Genomic DNA, 27,010 nt, shown 5'->3' with positions numbered 1-27,010 from the left:
CCAATGTTTAAATACAACTCTTTACTGATTTTCCAGGCAGTCCAGTGTATTTCAAATGATAACCATAGTCCCCCCATGTTAGTTTCTTACAGCTGCCATAACAAACTACCACAAACTGGATGGCCAAAACAACAAAAATTTATTGTCTCACAGTTCTAGAGAATAGAACTTTGAGATCAAGGTCGTTGGGGTTGGTTCCTCCTGAGGACTGTGAGAAAGAATCTATTCCAAGCCTCTCCTAGCATCTGGTGGTTTGCTGGTGGTAATCTTTGACATTCTTTGGCTTGTAGATACATCACCCTAATCTGTCTTTGTGTTCATGTGGCATTCTGCCTGTGTCCAAATTTCCTCTTTTTATAAGGACACCACTTAAACTGGATTAAGGGCCCACCCTACTCCAGTGTGACTTCATCTTAGCTAATTACATTTGAAATAACTCAATTTCCAAATAAAGTCACATTCTGAGGTACTCAAGGTTAGGACTTCAACATGTGCATTTGGAAGGAACACAATTCAACTCATAACACCCTCTTTCTAATGTAAGTTCTATAATGTAAGTCAAATCTTAATTTTAGAAAATATTACCATGAACAAAAATGTTATTTGTTTTCCAAAGGTTAACCAACCTTTTTCTACCATTTAAATAAAACATGTATATTCTGTTTATTTCACAGTATCACACGTTTCATGGAGTGCTTACAATTTAGTAAAAGTTTACCTAGGTATCTTAGTTAAGCTGCTGTTTCATTAAATGCTGATCTTTTTCAAAAGATATTTTCCAAATAGTATATCCTAAATTAAAATTAGCACAGCTTAGTTGTTGAGACAAACAGTGTGATCAGGACTACTGATCTTTGAGGCATTGACGATTCTATAAAACAAGAATATATTGAATATATATACCATCCAAACATGCTATAAAATATAATAGACAAAATGGCTACAAAACATCTAGTTACTGAGTAAACAATAGGAATAAATGAGCATTGGAAATCAGTATTTGATATCTATAATCATTTGATAATATGGCATTTGCATAAGATAATTAGTTTTGTATTGGACTGGTGACAGTTTCTACACAAATCACTTTTTGTTGTAAAATTAATGCTATATTTGATTTTTATTTGAGGTATCTGATTAAAAGTACAGCTTTTAGAAACACTCTTTCCCCCTCAGCTTACAATAGGTCCAATATCTACCACCTAGTCATTTCATTGTCTTTTGATTTGTGTAGTACCAGGGTTCACAATATATATGCCAATATTCAACGAGAGTTAATGCAATTTCTGGTATCACTTGCTTTTCACCCAGAGAGAAACAATTTGGTTCTGTACGTTGACCAAATCCTACTCCTTTACAGAAAAAAAGCTGGTTTTGCAGAATTTAATAAGCGGATGAAAGCAGCTACCTGGGAAGGGAAAAGCATCGAGTTCAGTCAAGGATCCGGTAACCTGATACTATTACTGTTGTTCTCTCTTGCAATCCTGAATAGGTTTCATAATCTCATTATTTCCTATCCCCTCGATGTGATAGGTTTTGTTTTTGGCACTCTTGATACCGAAATTAATCTATTTTGGATTATTAGGTTAGATTACTTTTCTATTTTCCGGTTGTTAAATCACTGTGGGAGCAACTATGTGCAGAACCTTAAAGATTTCTATGACGCTTAGCTTACTTTCTCCACCGGTTCGCTTCCCTCTCTCCCACTGTCTCAGAGCCTTTTCTTTTTCTCTTTTTGCTTAGTTCCTTTTACACAAGCTGTGTAGGGGGATTTAAATTCCAACCCGGAACTCGGAGTAGCACGCCTTGCATGACGGAAGTTGTAGTTTGTATGACTCCTCCTTTCCCGCCTTTCACGCCATTCCTCCCCGTAGCTAAAACCTACAATTCCCAGGATGCATCTTCAGGTGGGTCCGCCCCTGTGCGCACGCGCTCTGGGGCCGCAGGATTTGAATCGGCGGCGTTGTTATTGACGCCATATTGGGGCCGCCGGCGGGTGGAAGAGTCGTACGGGGGAGGGGGAAGCGGTTATACGTGTTCGCTTGAGCTTGTGCTGCCGCAGCCACCTCGTAATCCCTCCGCATCGACCGCGGCTGGAAATCTACTGACAGTACTCGGGCGTATTAGGAGCTGTGTTCCAGCTTCACACCCCACGGGGCTACTTTCGACTTCCGAAGGGAGCCGGTCTCCTCACAGGAGCGCATCAGGCGCGGCGCAAAGCTCGAACGGACGGCGGGGGTGGCCGGAGCCTTTCCCGGGGGAGCGGCGCCTGAGGAGGCGGAAGAGCCCCCCTGACGCGGCTGGCTGGCGTGAGCTGCTGCCACCGCCCCTCCCGCTCTCGCCCCGGCCGGCCCTGGCCACTGCCCCTGCCGCGGAGGCAGCGGCGGCGGCAGCTCTCCTTTCCTCGGCCGGCGCTCCGCGACCCGCCTGGCTCTCTGAGCCCGTCGCTTAGGCGCTCCTCGACTCTGCTCTTCCCCTCTCCCCTCGCCCTCTTCTTCCCGTCACCCTTCCCCGACCCCACCCGAGCCCGGCGCCTCGGCTGCCCCCCGGCCATGGCGTGCGGAGCCACTCTAAAAAGAACTCTGGATTTCGACCCGCTGTTGAGCCCGGCGTCCCCGAAGCGGAGGCGATGTGCGCCATTGTCGGCGCCCACCTCGGCCGCCGCCTCCCCGTCGTCGGCTGCCGCGGCCACCGCCGCCTCCTTCTCGGCTGCTGCCGCCTCGCCACAGAAGTATCTCCGAATGGAGCCGTCCCCCTTCGGCGACGTCTCCTCCCGCCTCACTACAGGTGGGACTCGGCCCGTGGCTTCCGGGGTGGGCGAGAGAACTGGGGTCTCTGGGCTCGGGATGCGGCAGCGGGGTGGGGGTGCCGGGCTGTGGTTCTCAGCAAAGTAACTCAGCTACCACATTTCTTTTAATTAGCTCTTCGGGCTATGGACACACAATAGAAATGGTCTGATGTCAAGGGGGGAGGGCGGTCTGGAGGTAAGGTGGGTAGGGGCGTATTGTGGGAAAGAGGAACATCCTTTTCTTTGGGCCGGGTGATCCGAATTGAGTATTTCCGTAGTCGGTAGAGCCCCAGCGGAAATGATCCGAGAGGGCGATATTATTCATTAAATTTAGGCGAGAGAAAGGTCACATTTCACCCGAATCTCGATGTCTGTTTGCCTTAATCGATTGGTTGCAGCTATTAATTCTGGGACCGGGTGGTGTGAGACGAGGCGACAGCCCCTCTTCCAGTTCAGACATGGCTGATTTTAGTATAGAGGGGGTGGGGGGTGAGGATGGATGTCACTGGGCGAGATCTAGGCCTGTCATTAATCACCCACAAGAACGCCACTTTGGCTGAGTCAAGACCTGTTTCCCTAGCAGGGTCAACAACAAAGAAAATGCTCTTCTCGAGTACTGTAATATGATCACACTATATGTCTAGACCTAGAGAAATCTTGCACTTTTAATGAAAAGCAATTTGTGTTGAAAATTGGGGCTGAGTAGTTGCTTTTATTTGGAAATGCTTTATTTCTGCCCAACAAAGTATGTTGGGGGAAAACAATCTAGCCTTGAGAACTAGAAATCAACCCAAGATTCCAAGTTGACTTCAGACTCTTGCTTTTCATCTTGAAACATTTCCTGAAAGAGTCTGTGGGGAATGTCTTTTGGCTGCTTTGTACAGCATGTGTATACCCAGTTTTTTCAGAACTTTGAAATCCTTGTGTGCCCCTGGCACAGTCCTAGGATAGGCTTTTGTGGACTTGAAGTGTAAATCTGTTTCCTTTGTGTGTAGCATGCAAAGGTTTCTGTGTGAGCCTTTGGTAATATCACCCTTAGACAAAGCCTTTTTTCATAGCTTGATTTAAATGTCTCATTATCATTAGCTTAAAAAGTTGGAAATATATATCACTATATTTATTAACTTCCTTTTGAAATTGACTTAGTGTTGTTTTTTTTCTAATATAAGATTTTCAAATATCCTTTCCTAAATCCATGGGGGGAGACCCTAAAATACCCAGGCTACCATTTTTGCTGTTAAATATTTGATCTGACTTATTGTTTTGGAGTTGTAGCAAGTTTTCACAGGAATTCTCAGATAAGTTTGTTTAATATCATCTAAACTGCCGTTAAATAAAGGCATTCGTTGATTGATTGTTAGACTTTTTTTAAAAAAAGGAAACAACCAGTGTCAAGAATGAGCTACTGGTGGTTGACATTTTCAGAGTTTGTCCTTCAGTGAAATGGTATCATAGAATCTGCGTTTAACTAATAAGGCCGTTTCAAAACAGCTGTAGCAATAAATTTCAGTTAAGGGAGTGAATTAATACAGTGCTAGGTTTGGGAATCAAAGTACTATATCTCATTGCTAAAATAGTCTTGAGTATGTATGTAAACCAGCATGGAACTATAACATGCTCCCCCGCTTTAAAAGGCATTTATTCAGAAGGAATTGTTATCATCCTTTGTAAACTTGTCATTTCATTGATATATTTGTAGCGTTGGTTAATGCCATTGGCTCCACATTATCCCAAGTTTCAATTAAGTGGACTATAATAGTAAAATTACTGGAATTGTTTAAGCCAACTGTTTCACATTCACATTTTCTGAAATATTGCTGTCTTCTGTTCTTCCAGGTGTTTTTTAACTTTAGAACTTTGATCATATCGTGAACCCTAAAATCATATCCTAAGTGATTTTGAGTCTGCTAAAAGTTATTTCAACTAATTTGAATATTAACATAAAAAGTTGACTTTAAAACCAGCTGTAATTGCTGGTTTTGACTTGTTAAAATGTACATTTTTAAACTGTGATTTTGGATGATATCCTAAATGTAATTTAATTTGGCTTTGTGTTTATATGGCCATTTTGGGGTGCGCTTCTGTATAGTTTTTGTAATAATGTTGTCATAATGGGAGCTGCAGTGTTGTGCAGGTAATCAAAGAGCTTCCCAGTTTTCATGTTAGCAGACTTGGAAATAATTTTCTCAAGCACCTAATTTTTAGATTCCCATTAATATTTCAACACTGGTGATTCTTAAACTTCACTGGAGTGAATACCCATATATCCTTAGCTGAAATAAGTAGCTAGGATTGGAAGTAGACTGTGGCTTACTAAATTGAGATTGACTAGAACTCTGTGGGAACCTCCGTTTTCCTCTCACTTCTGTGAGTTCAAATATAATTTAAATAATTTAGAACTAGAGTACTGAAGTGAATTTTTTTCAGAGCATGTATACAATTATCTTTGTTCTCATAGTTTCTTCTGGTGGTATAGCAGAAGTCAGGTTGTGGCTTTATTAGTTTCAGGAATTTGGACATCTGTTTTAAACCCTAGCTATTATATTAGTCATCCCAGGAAGGTGATTCCAAAGTTTGACCTGCTAACTATTCTTATTTAAATCAATATTCTTCAAACTTTTGCAAGTTAATACTAGGAAAAAGGAAAGGGCTACCTGAGCTAGAAGAAGTAAAGCTTGCTTTTTCAACCCCAAGACTAAGAGCCTTTATTACACTAAGTAGTATTGTGACTTTTTTGGGGGCACCTGGAATGTTACTAATTCAGAAATTCTGTCCAGGGTCTAGGGCAGGGTTGACATGCTACAGCCATAGTTTTGTATGGCCTGAGAGCTAAGAATGTTTTTTATATTTTTAAATGGTTGGAAAAGAATCAAAAGAATTAGTTCTTGACACACGAAAACTATATGAAATTCAAATTTCAGTGTCCATAAATAAAATTTTATTGGAACATAGCTGTGCTCATCCTCTTTTTAAAAAGTATTATCAGGCCAGGCGTGGTGGCTCACACCTGTAATCCTAGAAGTCTGGAAGGCCAAGGCGGGTGGATCGTGAGCTCAGGAGTTTGAGACCAGCTGAGCAAAAGCGAGACCCCATCTCTACTAAAAAATAGAAAAATTAGCCCTGCGTGGTGGTGCCTGTAGTCCCAGCTACTGGGGAGGCCAAGGCAGGAGGATTGCTTGAGCCCAGGAGTTTGAGGTTGCTGTGAGCTAGGCTGATGACACGGCACTCTAGCCCAGGCAACAGAGTGAGACTGTCTCAAAAAAAAAAAAAAAGGTATTATCATTTGCAGGTTATAATGGCAGTGTTGAGTAGTTGTCACAGAGACTGTATTGCTCCAAAGCTCTGTATTTGCTATGTAGTCTTTATAGAAAAAGTTTGCTCACCCTGGTCTAGGGTGTCAGCAGTGAAGCTTATAATATCCCTGGATATGGAAAAGGAAAAGTGGATGATATGAGGAAGTAAAGGGAGGAGGAGAAGCAGCACTGAAAATGGTCAGGGAAATGAATGCCTCTAGTAGCTGCATCCATACTCATCCTGGTTAAGTTATTATAGTTGAAAACAAATTCAGAGTGTTCTTTTTGATTGAGTTTTGAAACATCTCATAGTATTACCATTTAGCCAGAAGACTGGCATGTCATTCCCAAGAAATTATTTTAATAAAACCAAAATATTAGGCAACATTACAAGAGACTCAGTCCAGTCCAACACATTGTTTTCATAATTGTGTAGTGAATAAGTGGTCTTGAAGATACCCCTCAGTGGAGTTTACTTATTTGTGTTTGCTAAGCACATTAATACACATTGTTTATGGCTTGGTACCATTGCTCTAGTCTGCCTTAGGAATTGGATTGAGGAGTTAAATTCCTTTGTAAGGACTCATTGTATTTGCTGGAAACTTGCCATTGAAAATGGAAACTACAGCTTGTGAATGGGGAAGAGTTTACAGGAACATAGATTGTTCACTAGACATTGATGCATGCCTGCAAACGGAGACACCAGCTGGCTTAAATGAAATATAAATGGTTCTAGGCAAACAAATGAGATGTCTGTTGAAGGAGGCAGCATCTCACTTCAGATGTCATTTATGTTGAGCCAGAAGTGTTTTTTAATATTTTGTGGTTATTTAGACAGCTGTTAAGTTGCTTCTAGTTTCTCAGTGGATTTGGCAACTAAATGTTTTTAATGGTCTTTGTATTTTGGATTTGAAACCTGAAATTTTAATTAGGGCTGTGTGTAGCTGCAGTTATTTCATAGTTCTATGAGTTATGCGTTTAAGAATCCTGTAAATTTATGGCCATTAAAAACAGTACAGTTGTATTCATTATTGATATTGAGCTGCTTTCTTCTTTTTTTTTAAGGTAGAAAAATAAAGCCTAATTTGAGAACTGAAATACATAGGCTAAAATGTGGCTAGATCAGAGATTAGTCCCTCTTTACTTGTGGATGCTACTAGCTACTGTGGTTGCCACAGAGACATAATCTGAGATGTAAAGGAGAATAATAAATTTCTACACTTTTTGAATGGCTTTTTAGGGGGAAAAATACAGTGTACTACTCAAGTAGGTCTTTTCTACTAAGTGTTTTAATAGGCCCAGGAGGACACAGTGATAGAAAACTTTTGTTTTGAAAGGTTGAGAATAAAAGAGCTTGAGTGGAAGTGCCCAGTTTTGAGTATTTTTCCTATTTGAAAAAGAACTTGATTCTCCTCCTTATTAAAGAAGAATGCAGTGATAGCATGGGTTGAGTTTGGGCCTCTGGGATAGTTGGTTCATGAACTAGATAATGGTATTTGGGAGTGGGTATTTTCAAGTACCTATGACTGAATTAGTTAGCCAGCAATTTGTGATCCCTGCAGTCCTTGCATTAACACTGTGCCTAGTACTGTTGACTCACAGAGTGTTTTTTATGCATATGTGAAACTACAGTGAATTTCTTGCCTTTGAGAAGACTGCCTACTTTTGACAAGGTATGAAGGGGAAATACTTATTCAAGCCTATAGGAACCAGTCTGGCATCTGCAGATGGTAAAGAAGTCTTCACAAATGAATTTACTTAAAAGAGATGCATCTTTAATTTTATTGCTGACTGTAGTGATTCTGAATTCATCCCGCCTCAATGTTTCTCAGCTTTCTAAACAAACCTAAGAGATGTGATCCATCAGCAGCAGTCTTGTTGTAGCAGTGACTGATAACAGGGATGCCTCCTGAATTTTGGGTCATATGGCAAGTCCCATATACAATGGTTTGAAACTAGCCCCACAGTTACTCTTATCTGCCACTAATTAATGTTTTATCACAAATAAAGTTTTAAAATACTGAATTTATTTGTTGGGTCTATAAAGTTTTGGCATTTTCCAAGGTGCTGAAGTTGAAAAAATATGTAATTTCAGTTTTACCTGTTAATTCTGTGCCAGTTTTTCCTTTTAGACTGTTTTATGACAAAATAGTCATAATGTATAACTTGACAGCAATGTTTGTGACTTGAATGAGTTGTATCAATACTAGGAAATACTACAATGAGTTTAAGACTTTGAATAATACTTTGAGGCACTTGAAGTATACTTCACAATATTTCTTCATCTTTCTGGACAAAGATAAAGATGGATTACATGAATTACAGTAGTTATAGTCCCATTTCCAAGAATTTTATCATTGTCAGAGATTTGCTTATTTGAAGAAACACATTCTTAAAATTTTTACAGAATTTTTAGGAGAACATATTTTGTAATGAAGATCTGATCTTTTATTTCTAAAGGAATTGAATGATTTAAGTTACAGCAAATTTTTCACATGATGAAATGATACTGCAGCTGTATTGAGCAGAGAATCCTTGTAGGTATTATAATTTAAAAATCCGGTGTATGTCAGCTTTAATATATGAATTTGTCACCTTTAATATTTATTTTAGACCTATTAATCAGAATTTTACAGTATAACAGATTTTGTAATCTCTCTTTTGATGGTAGGCTTTTTTGGGTGGTGGTGGTAGTGGCTTAACCTTCCAGCACTAGGCTGCTCATGATGTACTTTTATTTTGTCTTGGAGTATAGCTTCCTTTCTTTTTCCCTTTAAAAATCTTATGTCATTAGTTTTCATCTGTCATAAATGTCATAGGAAGATCATCCTGAGATGTACTAGTACTTCAGAACATTGTGATTTTGGTAAAATTGTAATTTTCCATTAATATAATTTTTGGATTTGACTTAATTTTTAATTCTAGGTTTATTCATATACCTAGTTTTTCTTAATATTATTGAAAAATGTAAATTCCTCCTCTAGAAGTTACTTAATTCCAAGCTCTTACTAACCCCATTTGAGTTCCAGATACTAACTAGGACAAAAGTCTCTTCAGGGACTGATAGGCTAGAGCAGCCACTATTGATACTTTGTTTACTAGCTAGCTAAACTTCAATAAAAGTAATTCTTATGCTTTATCTAATATACCTATTTTAATGTCTTTTGGACATTTTCTCACATTAGTATTAATATTATTTTCACCTTTGATAGCCTAAGCATTGAAATCAGTTTACTGATTAAATCACACTTTTATGAAAGTGTGCTTTTTTTTTTTAAGGTATTAGAGCTTATTTACTGGCTAATTTTCTGAAATTGTCTCAGTATGTGATGTGTATTCATTCTGGCTTTTTGGTTTAGCGTTCATTTTCATTTCCGTTAATGTTAATTCTTAGAAAACTTCCTCAGAAAAATTTAAGGGGAAGTTTGGAGGGAGGGACTTGGAAGAGTTGATTTTTCTGGTTTCTTGTTGAATTGACTTAGCAATTGAAGAATAGAATGTAGAGTGTTTTGAAGAAAACCAAATTTTCAAACATTACTGTGCCTGAACTATGCCTTTTGTTACAAGGGATTGACTTGTTCCTTGTGCTAATGTATAATTCTCTCTGGCAGAAGAACTTTTCTAAGTGGTTGTAATTGGTTAAAAGTATAGGAGATTTTAGTTGCTATGACACGTGGGGACCAGACCTGATGCTCACTGTAACAAAATTTGATGGCCCAAGGTGAAATTTGGTGCCATCAAATTTTGGTGGCCCAAGTTCTAGGTGCAGCTCCATGCCTTTCTCACTTATTAGCTCCCTAAGCAGTCACATGCATGCTCCTGACTTGAGTTTCCAGTTAGAGATGACTCTAATTTATATTTAGACCATTCCTTAGTTCCAGCCATGGGGAATTTGAACCTTTTATTATCAGATCTTCCCAGTAGGCCCCACCACTACCAGAAGTCAGAGTTTTTGTGAAATCTGTTGAATTTTAAATGTTCACAGCTAACTTACAAAATACATGGGATAAACAAAAGATGTCTGTGGGCTTCTAATCAATGCCTTATAGTGTGAAAAGTGGTCTTAATTACTCTTCCAAAAAATAGTCATGGTAGAAAAGTAATTGCATTTGTTCACCATCAGTCATATAATGATGAACATGAATTTCCTTTTTTTAAAAAAGTGTGTTAGGAGCCCTGAATGAATCATGGTATATAGGTTTATGTCATGGGATGAGTCTCCCGGAATAGGTCCAGTCAAGTTAAATTAAGTTATAGAATATTTTCCTGCTAGGAAGTGGTATGTCTAACTCAACTACAAAAACCATTCAGGTGAGTGTGGCAAAATGAGTTTAGATTAGCTTAGATATTTTTGTACTTGTAATAAGCCCTGATATTAATGTCTTCCTCCTTCCCTTCCCTAGTACATACTGTCCAGTAATAAATAAACCAACCACTTTTTAATAATTGTCACATTAAGGGAGTTATTTTAAGCAGAGACTAGAAACTTAAATACCTGTAGTTCCAGACAATTAATATAAATGAGAGAAGTGAACTAGGTGGGGACTAGTTAATTCTAGTTTTGCTACTGACTAGCAGCATCACCTCATGAGAAATGCAGAATCTTAAGTCCTGCCCCTGAGAACCTACATTTTAACAAGATCCTCAGGTGATCTGTGTATGCATTAAAATTTCAGAAGCATGTGAGAACTTAGGCTCAAAAGATAGCAGGCACTTTTCATCTTTAGCTGAGTTTTGTCTTATAATCTAGTGTTTTCCCAAGAGTAGTCAGAAATCTGACTTTTTATGTAAAATCACCCGACTTTTAAATGTTGGCCACACATTTACCCGTTTTAAAAAAACATGTCTGTGGGGCTAGATTTGGCCTGTAAATCATCAGTTTGCAAATTCTGGTTTCCAGTTAATGCTAAAGCTAAATTTGTGTGTGTGTGTGTGTATGTTGAGTTCCCTAACAAGTTGTTACAGGAGATGGATTTGTTCTTCAGATTGACTGTGCTGCCCTGGAATCCTCAAGGTGTCTGTTTTCTCAGTCTTTGCAACTGGCTTATGTTCTAAATTTATGTTATATAATATTTTACTGTATAAGGGCATTCACTTATGTTTTTACAGGAGGAAGAAAAACCATAATCACTACAAAGTCAAATTCTGTTATTTCACTGGTACTATATAGCCAGTGATTACTTATTTTAAATAAATGACTCAATTTGTTAAAACCTTGCAAATATGAATTACTTTGCCTTCATGGCTGTGTGGTCAGTTTAGAATAGGAACTGAGCTTCTTGCCTTGGGACCAGATGTTTTCTGTAGCATGCACATTTTGGATTTTGGATAGTTCAATTTCCCCTTCTTCGTTTATTATCTTTTTTTGGTTATTACTCTGTTTTGCTAGTTTGTAAGCTATTTGAGAAGATTAAGTAGTATAAGGGCTACACAACAAAAACAACAAGGTTAACATATCCCCATAGTGTAATGTAAACTAGAGGTATGAAACTTACTGGATGTCAGGAAGGATCTACCTACTGATTAAGAATTGTTGGACTTCTTCCATTAGTGGGATCCTATTGTGCAGTTAATTTGTGAAACTTACACTTACCTGCAGGGTCTTAACAAATTGAGTCATTTATTGAAAATGTATAGTACCAGTGAAATAATAAAATTTGACCTTGTAGTGATTATAGCTTTTTTTCCTCTGTAGGAAGGTAAGTGAATAGCTCTTATATAGTAAAATGCTATATGATGTAAATTTAGAACGTAAGCCAGTTGCTTTTAAAGTATTATGGATAATACCCTAAAGTTTATTTAAATGTGTATAGCTGTATTGTGCTTATTACTAATAGAATTCATGCTAATCCAGATGGAAGTTAAAACCATAGGTACCTTTAATTTGACTTCAGGTCCCTTTGATATAGCATTAATTGTAAAGTGAATTTAAAATGGCATCAGCTATTCTTCTTAGTCATATAGCTCTTGGTTGGATAAGAATATTGTCCTTAAAGTTCCTTCAAGGAGAACATAAGAACTATTTTAGTTTCTGAACAGATGATCCTGGGAAAATAGCCGATTTATAAAGATGGGTCTCCATAGCAACTCCCAGTTGTGTGTGTTTTAATTTATAAAGTAGACATGGCAATTTCTAGTATGTAGTTCAGAGCTCTAGATTTGTTCTGTTATTTTATTTGGAACGGTTTCTTAGTTTTGGGTCTTAATGACTATTGCAGGTTTTCTTAATTATGTACAGTTTTTCCATATCATTTGTGTTCCTGCCTAGAACTGGCAGAGTTTGAAGATTTTTTTTTTATCCCATTGTTTATGTTGTTATTCTAGATGTACTTTCACTGTTTTTTCCCAAAGATATTCCATAGAGAAATAAATGGTATTATTGGCATATAAAGTGATACAAAAGAGTCTCATATGCGTAAATTTAAAACTGTTCATGAAACCATGTTTGATCTAGTAGTTATGTTTGTTGTAAAATAGTAAAGCTTTACGGGTCTGGAGCAAAAGTTTAGTTTCACACATCAGAGTTTTAGAGCTTGTGGACTCTAGAAAGATATCCGCCCCTCATTTATGCTTCTCCTTTAAACACATTTTTAATTGCTTTCAATTCTGTGTTCCTTCCTTTGCTTTCAGTCCCATCTTGATGTTTCTCCTACCTTCATCAATTATTTTTTTATTCCATAGCTGCTTTCTCTTTTTTATATTGTTGACCTTATTAATTGTGGTTAGGATTTTTTTTTTTTTTTGAGACAAAGTCTCACTCTGCTGCCCAGGCTAGAGTGCTGTGGCATCAGCCTAGCTCACAGCAACCTCAAACTCCTGGGCTCAAGCGATCCTCCTGCCTCAGCCCCCCAAGTAGCTGGGATTACAGGTGCAAGCCACCACGTCTGGCTAATTTTCCTGTTTTTAGTAGACATGGGGTCTTGTTCTTGCTTAGGCTGGTCTCCGGCTTCTGACCTCAAGCAATCCTCCCGCCTCAGCTAGGATTTAAGTAATCAGTGGTAACTAAAAAGAGTCTTTTTCTTTTCACATTCATATGCCTTGTTTATAAAAGTACTCCAAAGGAGTAAGTGCTGGCTCATTGATACATCTACCTGTTAAGCATGAGAATTTTTTTTTTTGAGACAGAGTCTTGCTCTGTTCCTCTAGGTAGAGCCTCATTGTAGTTCACTGCAACCTCAAACTCCTGGGCTTAAGCAATCCTCTTGCCTCAGCCTCCAGAGTAGCTGGTATTACAGGTGTGTGCCAGGAAGTCTAGCTAAGTTTTCTATTTTTAATACATTTGGGGGCCTCACTCTTGTTCATGCTAGTCTCAAACTCCTGAGCTCAAGCAGTCCTCCTGCCTTGGCCTCCCATAGTGCTAGGATTAGAGGTGTGAGCCACTGTGCCTGGCCAAGGATGAGGATTTTTATTAGCAATCTTAATGACATTTATTAGATTTGGGAATGAAAATGCCATGACTTTCACCTAGGCTAATATTGACTTTTACTTAGGCAGTATTTTATGGTAGGAGAGTATTGTAGTTTTTAGAATTTTAAAAGGGGGCTATACAGCCATTTGTGGTATGGCTTGTCATTAATAATGAGCATATATATTTTGCTCTAAATGATTGCATATTCAGTCTGTGCCTCGTAAGCCAAATATGAAGGCTATGTGATTAAAACTGGAATGTGTAGCTGATAATTCAAGTGAAGCTTTGACTTTATGGACTGTAAATTGTGTTGGCAAAACAATGTCAAATGTTACATGTACTGGGATAGCTTAAAACTAAGTAGACGTAAGTACATTACTGATGTATGGAAACAGTTTAAGTCAGTCAAGTATCTAGATTGCACTTAGCTCAGTAGCCTATTGAGTTGTCGAATATTGAATCTGAGGAAATTTCTTGAGTTAGCTTCAAAACTGTTTATACCCCTGAACTGAAAGAAATTGAGCTTGAGACTTGTAGTTAGCTGTTTGTTCCTTGTGCTGCAGAGATCTTGGCCAAGTTAAATTGGACCATTCACTGCATAACATTGTTGATCACATGTTACCAGTATTAGAGCATTTGAGGGCATGGTGCGGCTTAGATGACATAGTTGCATCATAGTAGATGTAAAAAGCAATGCAGGCAATAGTGTTCAAAATTCTTCAGCTCTTTAACTGATGATATCAAGTGTCGGCAAGGATGTGGAGCAGCTGGAACTCCAATACGTTATTGGTGGGAATGCAAAATGGTAAAATTATTCTGGAAAATGGTTTGGTGGTTTCTTCCAAAATAAAACCATTCACTTGCCATGTGATCAGGCAATCCAGTCCCATTCTTAGGTATTTACCCAAGAGAAATGAAAATCTGTCCACCTAAAGATTTGTACTTGAATATTTATAATAGCCTCAAATTGGAAACAGTCCAAATGTCCATTAACAGGAGAATGGATAAATGGACAAACACATACTGGAATAGTACTCATCAATAAAAAAGGAAGGAATTTCTGATTCATGAAATGTATATGAATCTCAGAAGCATTTTGCTGAGTGAAAGAAGTTCAGACAAGTGTGTGTGTGTGTGTGTGTGTGTGTGTGTGTATTTTTTTTTTTTTTAGAGACAGCGTCTTGCTCTGTTGCCCAGACTGGAGCACAGTGGTGTCATCATAGCTCACTGCAACCTCAAACTGCTGGGCTCAAGCGATCCTCCTGCCTCAGCTTCCCAACTAGCTGGGACTACAGGCACATGCCGTCATGCCCGGCAGTTTTTTTTTTTTGTTTGTTTGTTTGTTTGTTTTCTTTTGTGGAGCTGGGATCTGTGTTGCTCAGGCTGATCTCGAACTCCTAGCCTCAAGTGATCCTCCTACCTCAGCCTTCCAAAGTGCTAGGATTACAGGTGTGAGCTACTGTACTCGGCCACAAAAGTCTATGCTCTTTATGATTCCATTTATATGAAATTCTAGAAAGGCAAAACTATATAGTAACAGCAGTATTGGCTGATTGGTTAGGGGTGTGGTGTCAGTGGTGAATTAACTGCAAAGGAGCATGAGAGAACTCTTTGGGGTGGTGGTAAGTTCTTTATCACAGTTGTGATGGTTCCAAGACTGTATACCGTTGCCAGAACTCGGTGATTTGTACATTTTAATTGGTGAATTTTTTACTTGCATATTATACCTGAAAGTTCTTTATCTTGTTAGTGATGTCTCTAAGTATTAGATGGTATGGAGTTTTACACAGCTAAATTTTTAAAAGTTTTTACTATTATCTTAATCCTGGTTAGATCCTAATTGAGACTGTCACATGAATAAATTGAGTTTGTTATAAGCATTTTTTGGTACATTTTAGTTGTGCTTTGGTTGTTTTTTTTTTGTGTGTGTGTGTGGGTGGGAAGCAAAAGGAATACTAAAGTAATCTGAGAACAGCTATGTGGTGATCAAATAATGTATTAATATATAAGTCACACAAAAGATAGATATTAAAGTCCAGTTACCTGAGCTAGTATATCCTAAAGTCTCTGGTTATGGATGAACTTTATGATGCTTTGAATGGCAGTTTTGATCAGTATAGTGGTAGCTTTGAACAGAAAGAGTGGTAAATGAGTGAAGCTTGCTGTCTGTCAGTGAAATATCACTGTTTTTAAAGTGTTTTAGAATATTGTTACTAAAAAGAGTTCTGTTATTAAAAGATGAGGATATTTGTGCTTATCCTGGTTGAGATTGGATGTTGCACCAGTTCTATTGAATACCTCTAGTGAATATTAACCCATTTATATCAAGGTATCTTAACTGTTCAGTAGACAGCCATTTTATTCATACCGATAACTTCATTTTTAAATTATTAATACAAACTATTTCAAATAAATGTAAAAGGACTGAAAATGACTATAACTCGTATTAAACAAGTGTTAACATTCTGAAAACGTTAAATACAGCTAAAGCACCCCTGATGACCATCCTGAAATTAATCATTCCAATGTGTGATTTTCTATTTAAACCACACATTCATGTATATGTAAACAGATTTGTTTACACACAAAAATTTATATAAATGGTATCTTAACTAGCTAGATCTTGCAACTGTATTTTTTTTCCAGTTAAAATACTGAAACACTGGCAGTAAGTAAAATGTTTAGGGGACTGATTTATGTCCCCTCAGAGTCTCTCAAAAGTCCTCAAAGTTCTTCTCCTAGGGAAATAAAGTGAGAAAAGGGACAAGTAACAAGTATATACCTAAGAAAACCACCACTATTAAATTTTACAAAAGATTATTGTACATAAATCTTTAGCATTCGATTGAATTTTCAGTTCTTAAATTCATGCATTATTGTAGAGTTGAATGTTAAAGTTATACTCTGCTGTATTTATGAATCTTTTTATTGCTTGTTAATTGCTACCTTTTCATTTTTGCTTAATGTTGCTCTGCATTGGGATTAGTAAACTTCTTGGGGTATAGTTTCACATTGATAACCTGTTAATTTGGTAGCTAAGGGGATAGTGAGAATGTCTGGAGGGGAGTGGAAACCCCAAGCAGGGATTTTCTGGAGAAGCTAAATGGTAACTATTTTGAATTAGAAATCTTCTAAAATGAATCGTACTGGCCTAAAGGATAGGCTGTGTATAATTTTAACCCTGTTTCTATGGTTGTGGTTCAAGATAAACTGCACTGTAATATAGTGGTTCTTACTTATTGAGGACGACCTGTTATGTATTAATACTAATCACTTTATGTGGGTCCCCACCACTACTGAGATTCAGAATGCTTTGCTGTTAATATCGTAATATTCTTAGAGTCTATTGAGCTTAATATTAATGGCCATGACCATTGGATGTACGATGGTTTTTTAATTCCCATCTGCTTTGTTTTGTTGACCTGTCACTTCTCAGTGGTACTGCTTGAATATATATAATCTTCCTCCCTTCTAATTATTTATATGGGCTTGGAAAAACCTGTTAACTGTAATAGTTCTGTGTGTGATAAATAGATGAGCTTTGAGTTTGGGACTCTTAAAAAATCTGAGTAAAATAGGTGTTTTAGTTCACAGACTGATCATTATTTGAATGAAAAACTTGTATGCTTATTTTTTGGCAGTCAGTCATCAACAAAAAAGATATTGTTGAATAGCTGGATTCCAGGTTGTGTGTATGTGCTGTTTCTGAGCGAGTGCCCCCAGTTGTGCTGAAATGAATTTCTCTCAGAATCAGTTTTCTGGATATTATTTGAAGGGGATATTTTGGGTAGATTGGTTCTACTAAATAATTATTGGAAAGCAAACCTTTAAAAAAAAACAAAAGTTTTTATCTTGCCAAATCTTACCTTTTTTTCTTTTAGAACAAATTCTGTACAACATAAAACAAGAGTATAAACGCATGCAGAAGAGAAGACATTTAGAAACTAGTTTCCAACAGACAGATCCATGTTGTACTTCTGATGCACAGCCACATGCATTTCTCCTCAGTGGACCAGCTTCACCAGGTAATAATAAACTTCAAGAAACAGTAAACTTAAAGAAATGTTTTTTCTTCAAGTGAAAAGAAATGTTATTTAGAATGGGAAAAGTGTGATCCAAATTGCCTTTAGTCACTTAAGCTAGTATTCCCCTACTTAAAAAAAAAATATTTATACAAGTAATGCATGATATCTTAAAAATATGGTACAGAATAAGAAACCACCACCTGGATTCCCGCTTTAACCAGAGACAACCACTTGTATATAATATCCCCAAAGTGTGGACAATCCTATAAGTACTAAGATTTATAACCCCCATTTATTAAAAAATCAAAAAAAGTAACAATATACCATATGCTTCTTTGTTACATATAGATACACCTTGTCATGGCTGAACACTGCCATTTTATAGATTTTCCATAATTACTTAACCGTCCATTATTGATAGATTAATTAGAAGTTCTGCTCTTACAGTATTTATAGAAATATCCCTGTGCACATACCCTCACATACGTTTGTACTATTGAGATAGATTCCTATAGGTGGATTTTTTTCATCCTGTATCTGTTTCAACCTCCTTCTTGTTGGAGGAAGTGGTTGTGAGTAAACTTTTTTTAAAAAGGGCAGAAAAATAAGGGTGGCTACTTGAAGTGAAGGGAAAATTGAAATTTCTTGCTGAAAAAGAGCCATCAAAACTTTAATAAAGTTCCCAGCAAGGATAGTAAAACCTGGCAGAGTAAAAAAAAATTCAAAGGCCACAGAATAGTCAAATAAAATTAGATTAGGAAGCATGAAATTATTCCAAACTAAATACTGTAGTATACCTGCAGATTTGGGGGGCCAGGTATAAGTGGTTGAAATTTGGTAAGGGGAGTGAGGGTTGGGGACTAGACTATATCAGCAGGAAACCAAGAACATTATCCTTTCATTAGTTAGTTTACTCAGAAGATCAATTAACTGGCAGCCTTAACAAAGCTAGGAATTTGAAAGTAAGTTAAGATAGCCTTAGTAATTATGGACTAAAGCTGGTGTACTTTATTTATTCTTGTGGTAGACACAGTTGTATAAAATACTAGTAGTAGTGTCATAAGAGATGGCTGTCATAATCCTCAGTTCTCAAAAGAATTAATTTCAGATGTTCTTAAGATGAAAATGATGTTTTTGGAAGATCATAGTGCCTTACGTGGTACTAGAAGAGAACACATTTCTGAAGAAATCTTTTATGTGAGGTATCTCATTATCTGATAACTCCAGGTGGCTATTATATTCGTAATCTCTAAGGACCCTGAACCATAAAATTTAAATATTGAATATTAGGTGTATAGTGTCAAGGATTTATTTTTAGAAAGTGGTCTCCTAACTAATATTAAAAAACAAAAACCTTATTAGAAAAAAAGTACAAAATTCAGGTGATAAAGTTTCAGTGCCCTTTCCTTTAAGAGAGCACAGAAATCAATAAGCCTTCTCTGAATCTTTGCTTATGAAATCAGCTTACACTGAGAGAACCTTGGCATCTTGTTCTCCCATACAGCTTTTCTTAACATAGACCTATGATTAGTGTCTTAAAAATTATGTTTTTTAAGATCACAAAATAATGTTTTCTTTAAAAAAAAAAAAAAGGTCCTACTCTAGGTTTAAAAATACTGAAGGAGTCTCTTTGCTACTTTACTAATGGAATTGACAGACACTGATGGTACAGCTGCTCTTGGGTTTAGTTGCTTTAGGAATCTTAGTGACGACAGTGTAGTTTTATATTACAGAGTTTTAAGCATATCATGAGCTCAATACTTGAGCGTATTTTTCTATGTGAATTGTGAATTAATGTGAATTAATAATGGTTACTGTGTTTAAATACCTTCAGAATCAATTATGCTCCTTTAGCAAGGGACAAGTATCTAGATTCTAGAATGTTTTTTAAAGTATCTTTTTAAAAAGGGTTCATGCTATACACTTTTCTTTAACATAAAGGTTTTATTGTGCCAACATGAAATCTATTTTCTTTTTTTAATAGAGGGAAACTCCTCTAAGTTAAGGGGTTTGGAAAATTTCACTTCTATTATAGTGAAAAGGTAGAATAACCCCCAGTTTGTTGTGGGTTAAGATATTTATTAATGGTTTGGCTTTTTAACATTGTCTTTTTACAGGCATAATCATTTGTTACTCTGGGACTAACTAAAATTAAGCTTTAGACTAGAGATGTTCTTTATTGTAGGAAGGTTTAGTCACTAAAACACTTTATGGTATGCTATTTTCTAGAATGGAGATTAAGTTTTTTTAATGGGATATATCATTATCATATTTACATTTTGTTTGTATCATGAATTTTTTTCTATTCATCTTTAGACTTTTTCCCTTATTTGATTATATCTTGCTGTGTTTTTCCAGAGTCACAAGCTGATAGAATTTTAATTTTAATCCCATTTTATGTGACTGGGAAATCCTGTGCTAAAAACTGATTAAAAATTCTTTTATATCAAGATTGAAGAGATCCCAATCAAACCTCTTCAGTTAGAAGATGCTTTCTATCATTGCTCTAACAATCAGGTGCTCTTGTTTGTTCTTGTTATACATAGGGACTTCATCCGCAACATCCTCACCACTAAAAAAAGAACAGCCCTTATTTACTCTACGGCAAGTTGGGATGATCTGTGAACGTTTGTTGAAAGAACGTGAAGAGAAAGTTCGAGAAGAATATGAAGAAATATTGAACACAAAACTTGCAGGTATGTGATGAGTTTATTTTTTACAGTTTCCCAGAAACTCATTTTAAGAACTGCATTATTTCCCACATGTACTTTGTATCAGTGAAGTTACCCTTTCTATGCACTGGTAAAGTATGGTCTTTAAGAACCAGAGAATTTCAGTTCAAGAAAGGAAATTAACTTTCTTGTAGGTCATGGCCCACCTTAGCAACCTCAGGAAAAGAGTATTCGCTAGCCATGTAGATTAGTTAGCAGTATTAGCGAACTACAATTTTCTTTTGATGTATGTATCTTGTGCTAAAAATGGACTTCAGCTGTGTACCTCAGTTGGGTTGGGAAATTTTGGACTTTGTATCCTTCATAACTTTGCCATCAGTGTGGACATTTAAAATATCTAATTGGCTGGTGCTGTGTAAATCATTTTAGGGTATTTAAACTGCAGTCTTATTTTAATTATCAAAAAATTCAGTAAAGTTTGATAAGTGCAGCAAATAAAATTATGATAACCTAATCAGAATGCTCTTTCTAAACCACAGATTTTACTTTATATAGGTATTATAAGCTTTTTGATTCTTACGGAGTTAAATCAAGATATTAATGTAAGAGAATTTGCTTAGTTACATGACATCTTTTTCTGTGACATATGATTAGGTTATAGGTGGATGTTTTGTTCTGTTTTCTCATTGCAGTAAATTGCCATTCATAGACCATGTATAAACTTTCAAAGTAGAAAGGTATCTTTTTATTGCAAGCTTTTTATTTCTAATCTTAATAAATAAATAAACCCCATTTAGTCTGTTTATGAGGTCATGTGATTTGGACTAAAATATAGGTTTACTCAGCTTCATGCTCTTTCCATTTCATGCACTAAAAGTGTCAACTTAGACTTACTGTTTTGTATTTTGAGAGTTGATCTGGCTCTAATATAGAGGGCATTTTGCAAATCATGTAATTGATATACACCTTTATTTATAGAACAATATGATGCATTTGTGAAGTTTACGCATGATCAAATAATGCGACGATATGGAGAACAGCCTGCTAGTTGTAAGTATTTTACCTTTGAAGTTAAAAAATGGAAACAAGACCATCTTTTAAGAAGATAATTATTTTCATACTCGAGAATTTAACAGAAAATTACAGAGAAAACACCTGGAGGAAGTAGGCAGCATAACTTTGTAAGGCTTTTGGTCACTTAAATAGCCAGGGGGAATCCTGGGAATCAAGATCTGGTATTTGCTTGAATTTTTACCTTTTACTGTGCACTAATTTTCCTTTTCTCCCCCTTTAGATGTTTCATGAATCACGTATCACATATTCTGCGTTTGTGGGCTGCCTTGTTCCTTGTTGAGTTGTTGCAAGAGGTCCCAATTATTGACATGCAGCAATGCCAATACCCCCCTGTGAATACAGGTTACTTCAAGCTTTCGTCAGTGGCAACCACTCTTAGGCAGCAGCAACTGGTTTTGGAAATTCCCCTGATGTCAGTACCGCCTGGATGTGGACCTTTGCTACCTGTATTAATACCAGTGGCCTCATTTTGCTGTATCATTACAATTTGGCTTCTCATATTAATATGTTTGAAAAGGATTAAAGCTGGTATTCTAGAACATGCCCTTCACTGGTTGTGTAAATAAAACTGTAGAATGACACTTCAGATGAAGTTAGTGTGATTTTAATTGTGCACTACAACCAAACTGTAACCAGTTATTAATAATTTTAGAATGTAATTCCAGGACAATATTAAGCAAATAGCCTACAGTGCTTCCTGTGAAATAGAGGAGGGCATTTCTGTATTCCAGGACTTCTTGGGGTTTCAGAATGGGTTTATATGATTTTCTTTTTTTTTTTTTGGTAGTTTTATTTATTCTATCAGTCTTTTTAACAAATGTTTATTGCTGCATTTTTTCCAGTGTATCATTGTTTTACCACCCTTGTAGTACTGGAATTTAGTTGGAAGAATAAAACATTTACTTCTATTCTGCTTGTTTTTTAATGTACAGATGGGTAGTATTTGAATAAAGCTAGTGTTTTTAATTTTAAGCATTTTCCAGGAATCAATGAAGCTAATTTCCTCATAAGATTTGAGTGTTTAAAAAAACTGAGTCCTGATTCTAAATTGCTTCTTCTGTAACTTACTGCATGACAGAATGTTGTGTATTCAATTTTAACAGCTGTAGACGTCTTACCTCAAAGATTATCAGTAGAATCCAGTTTTTTTAAGGACTTAATATGAAAACCATGATTCAGCAGATTTAACTCACTTTCCAAACATGGTTTCCAAACACAGTTTTCTTATAATGAAGTGAGCAAAAAAAAATGCTTCAGTGGATTCTTTTGTTGAATCTAATAGCATGTTTCCACCAATTAAGCCAATCTTATTAAATGTAACCAGCACATACAGCACATATACATTTATAACTGACCTAATTAATAGAAGAAAGAAAAAGGTTTTTTCTTTTTAACTTTGGTAATTATATTTCACCAATTCTTTGTTTTAAAAAAGCCTAAAAAGTGGTATGGGCCTTTCACAAGGTCCCCAGATAATTCATGTGACCGTTAATATTTGAGAAACATTGATATAGCACAGGGTAGCCGTAAGGTGGATAATTCTATTTGCTTTTAACAGTTTAGTACAGAGACTCTCAACCTCAGCACTACTAGCAATTTGGGCCAGTTCATTTTTTGTTGTGAGGGGCTATTCCTATGCATTGCACATGTTTAGCCACATCTCTGGCCCCTACCACTAGATACCTATATCAAGTTGTGATAACCAATTTTTCCCCAGACATTGCCAGATGTCCCTGAAGGACAAAACAGAGCCCAGCCGAGAACCACTGGTTTGGCAGAATAGCATTTTTAGGAGAATGCAAGCAGTAAGTTCAACTGTGGAGGTACGGGAGTAGAGTGAGTATATACAAGCTTTATTCCTTAACACCAGCAAGGCCAAAACAATGAATGTTCTTTTGTTAAATAACTGTGCGTGAATTTTCACATAAATTTAAACTTGTGAAGATCTGGTTTTTATACTTGCAGGGTAAGTAAGATATACTAAAGTATATCAGTATACTAAAGTACATCAGTAAGATATACTAAGATTGCCTTTAGTATATCTTACTAAAAGCATTACTAAAGTACTATCTTACTACTAGTAAGATATACTAAAGGCAATCTGAATGAGGCTATAAGTAATAACGTTTTAATTCTAGAGTCCCAATTCTGATCAAAAGTAAATTTTCTTCCACAGCCAAATTTCTGTATTGGTATTACCTCACCAAAAAGTCTTAGCTTACTGTCTGTAAGTACTGGGAAATAATTACAGAAAAGAAATGTGTACAATTTCTTGGACCTAGTAGATTACCAACCACAAGATTTCAACAGAAAGGTTACATTAGGTACCTAGGGATTCTGAATGGCCAAAGATGCCTGAAATTGCTTTTAACAAGTAAACATCTACAAAATTTAGTGTCAGCAGTCATCTTAATCTTTTAGTAAAAGGCAGTTCTGATATGGTACTGTACTTAGGTTATCGTATTGTGTAATGTGTTCAGTAGTTCTGATTAATAAATGCACATGACGAGGTAGAATTCTTTGTAAGGAAAAATAGGCAATGAGAAAAACCCTGGAGGCTTAAAATGTCAAAGCTATCTTTAGGGTCATGTCAAGTTCTTCCATAGGCCAAAAAATATATAAAGCAGACACTGCATCAGCAATATTACCTGGAAAGCTTTGGAAGATTCTCAGTCTCTACCCCTAGGGGAGAACTCTTGAAATCTGTTTAATATGCTGCCTACGTGATCCAAACAGCCAGAGTTGGAAATGATTATCTTTGCCCCATTTGGGTTCTCTCTACTCCCGTACTTCAAAATTATACAGTAATGGTGTTAGTAAGTGAATATTTTGCAAAAGCACACTGTCTTTCCGTCTACTCAGGGACACATGCCTCCCACGATCCTCTGCTTCTGCATTTGCCCTGGGAAAGAAGCATTTAGATCCAAACCCATGTCTCAGTGTCATTCAGCTCCAGCAGTTCTCTCTCTCCTGTATCTGTTTTCTCTGTCGAGATCATTCTCATAAGCATAATAAACATGTTATTAAAAATCTTTTGATCCTATATCCCTCTCCAGCTATTACTCTATTTTACTGCTCTCCTTTATAGCAAAACTAAAGAATTTTCTAAACTTCCTCCAAGTTTATTGGCCCCTCCTTTTTTCACCAACTTGTTATATTAGGAAAAAATTTAAACAGAAAAATTGAAAGAATAGTCTAATAATGATTCACTTAAACAGTTATTAATATTTTGCCATATTTGCTTTATGTATTTTTTAACTGTTTCAAAGAAAGTTGTAGACATGGCAGTACTTAAACATCTCCTAAGAATAATGTGGTTCTATATAACCTTAATACCAGTGAAGTTAATATAAAGTCCTTATTTCAGATTTTACCATTTGTCCCCCCAATTTTTTACAGCTTTCCCCACCCCAAACCCCAAAGCAGGATTCAATCCAAGATTCTGGAAAGACTGCATACCTATTGTCTTGTTGACTATCTTTTTTTATTTTACTGTCATTAATTTAACTTATATCCCTTTAAACTTCCTATAAACTGAAAGTTAGGTCTAAAGATTTTATTAGTTTCAGGTTAAACTTGTGTGAATGTGCAAGGTGATGCTGTGGTCTCCATATAACATCACATCATAATGTATAGCTTTTCCAGGGTTAGTGTAAGTTTATACACTTGCTTAGGTATTCTGAAGGATGATGCCTAGTAGGCTTTGTCTTCAAAGTAAAATCACCAAAGGTTTCCACATTGCTAAATCCAGTCGACAATCCGCATTTGACCTTGGAACAGTCTTCAGTTGGCTTGCGAGATAATACAGGTGTGACCCAGAGCTCAACCTTGGGCTCCTTGCTACCTCTTCTAATACTCATTTTGGTGATCTCATCTAATCATAAAGATATCAGATTATATTCACCTCCTTGGGTGACATCTCCACTTGGATATCTAATAAATATCTCAAAATTTATGTCTCAAACCAACTATTTTTCCCTCTTAAATTTTTCCTTCCGGTCATCCCCAATCACTTAAGGCAACTCCATTCTTCCAGTTTTTCAGCCAAAGTCTTGGACTCCATCTCCTTCACCAAATCTTGGTTCCACCTAAAATCTTACCATCTCCACTACTATTACCCTAGTCTAAGACATCATCATGGCTGCCTGGATTATTTCAGTGGTCTCCTAACTGGCCTTTATTTTGTCTCATTTGTGTCTCCACTCACCCATCCCATTCTACCCTCACAGCAACCAGAGTGATCCTTTAAAGGTCTAAGTCCTTTACTTAGATGGCTTCCTACCTAAGTAAAAGTGAGAGACCTTAAAATGTTCTACAGAGCCCTGAATTAACCTGCATTCCATCCCACCTCATTCCACTCATTGAATTCCTCTTGCTCACTCTGCCTTATCCACACTGACTGCCTTTGCTGTTCCTCCAATATAGCTTACCTACTTCTGCCTTAGGATCTTTGTTACTGCTATTCTTTACCTAGAATGCTCTTTTCCCACAAAACTTAATGGGTAATTCTTTCATCGCTTTTGAGTTTTTGTTCAAATGTCATCACAATGAAGCCTGCTCTAACCACTCTGTTTAAAATTGCAGCCTGACATCCTGGTTCTTTTCACCCTGCTCTTTCTTTTTTTTCTGTAACATAATTGTCTGTTCTACCCCTGCTAGAATGCAAGGAAGGCAACGATCTTTGTTCACTCAAGTATCACAAGTGCCTAGAATAGTGCCTGACACATGATACATGCTCAGTATATTTTGAATGAATTTCATACTACTTCAGGGTTTTCAGATCAGTATTTTGTTAAAAGATTTAGTAAATCAGAATGCTCCATTTGTAACGTTGAGGTTTTCCAGGATTAAGGAATGGACACACAATTGAGCTGACATTCATAGGTTGGTTTAAGGGTTTTGTGTTCCATTAATAGTTACCACAAAGGAGCTGCTTGTTTTAATTTTATAGCTCTTTTGGGTATTCACTATGAAAATAGGACAGTTTCTATCCTGATACTCTCTCACCTAATCTTTAAATAGGTAGTGAGAAAAATCAAAGTGGTTCAGTGCATGACATGCTTGTAGGTTCAACAAAGTGCCCAGCAAAAGAAAAGTAAGTACATATTCTACTCAGTGAATCTATACCTCAGACAGATGTGAATCTGCTGGTCTGTGTGAGGCCAGTTCCTCTGTATCTTATAGAATAATAAGCATCTTGCTGTATGATTTGTTTAAAGAAATGGTTTCTAAACACTGACAATTTTATCTGGTGCTAATGTGAATCATTTGAAAGCTGGGGAAACCACACTATACACATTAATGGTGTCCTCATTACCACAGAATGAAGTATTGGAAAACCTTCCCCTTGGCTCACTGAAATAGGCAATAGATGGAAAAATCCTTAAATCCTTAAAATCATCTATACATTCTTTCCCTAGATATTTACCACGCATTGTAAAAAAAAATGAAACATGACTGAAGGAGAATGACTAGAGTATTGAGAAAAAATATTGAGCTAATTGCTGTGAAGGTAAATCATGGAATCTCATTGACTTCACACAATAGAAACTTATTCTTTGATCATATTTATTTGGCAGAGGCTCTGCACCATGCCCTCATTCAGGACCCCTGGGATGACAGAGGCTCTACCTTTAATACATGGATTCCAAGGTGTCAAAGCCTACATTTGTCCAGTTTATTTCTTATGATGGTGGTGTTTGTGTTTGCACTTAATAAATTTTCTGAACTTTCAAGTTGACAGTCCTATG

General features: G+C 36.7%; 1 protein-coding gene across 1 annotated transcript; it reads left to right on the top strand.

Moving 5' to 3' along the window:
• The first annotated feature begins 2,500 nt into the window (after positions 1-2,500).
• On the top strand, positions 2,501-22,168 carry AKIRIN2 (akirin 2). The gene is made up of 5 exons (XM_045544002.1): positions 2,501-2,787; positions 17,371-17,514; positions 20,061-20,210; positions 21,165-21,236; positions 21,481-22,168. Exons 1-5 carry the CDS (start codon positions 2,553-2,555, stop codon positions 21,489-21,491), a joined length of 612 nt encoding a protein of 203 aa, XP_045399958.1. The 5' UTR covers positions 2,501-2,552; the 3' UTR covers positions 21,492-22,168.
• Positions 22,169-27,010: the final 4,842 nt, after the last annotated feature.

The sequence above is a fragment of the Lemur catta genome, chromosome 2 (assembly GCF_020740605.2).
Source record: "Lemur catta isolate mLemCat1 chromosome 2, mLemCat1.pri, whole genome shotgun sequence".
Lineage (NCBI taxonomy): Eukaryota > Metazoa > Chordata > Mammalia > Primates > Lemuridae > Lemur > Lemur catta.
Note: the sequence above shows the minus strand (reverse complement) of the source record. Positions and strands in the feature narration are given on the sequence as shown.

Coding starts and splice junctions, on each gene's coding strand:
- AKIRIN2 (XM_045544002.1), top strand. CDS start 2,553: ATGGCGTGCGGAGCCACTCTAAAAAGAACTCTGGATTTCGACCCGCTG. Junction 2,788..17,370: donor CTCCTCCCGCCTCACTACAG/GTGGGACTCGGC, acceptor TTTTTCTTTTAG/AACAAATTCTGTACAACATA. Junction 17,515..20,060: donor CAGTGGACCAGCTTCACCAG/GTAATAATAAAC, acceptor TGTTATACATAG/GGACTTCATCCGCAACATCC.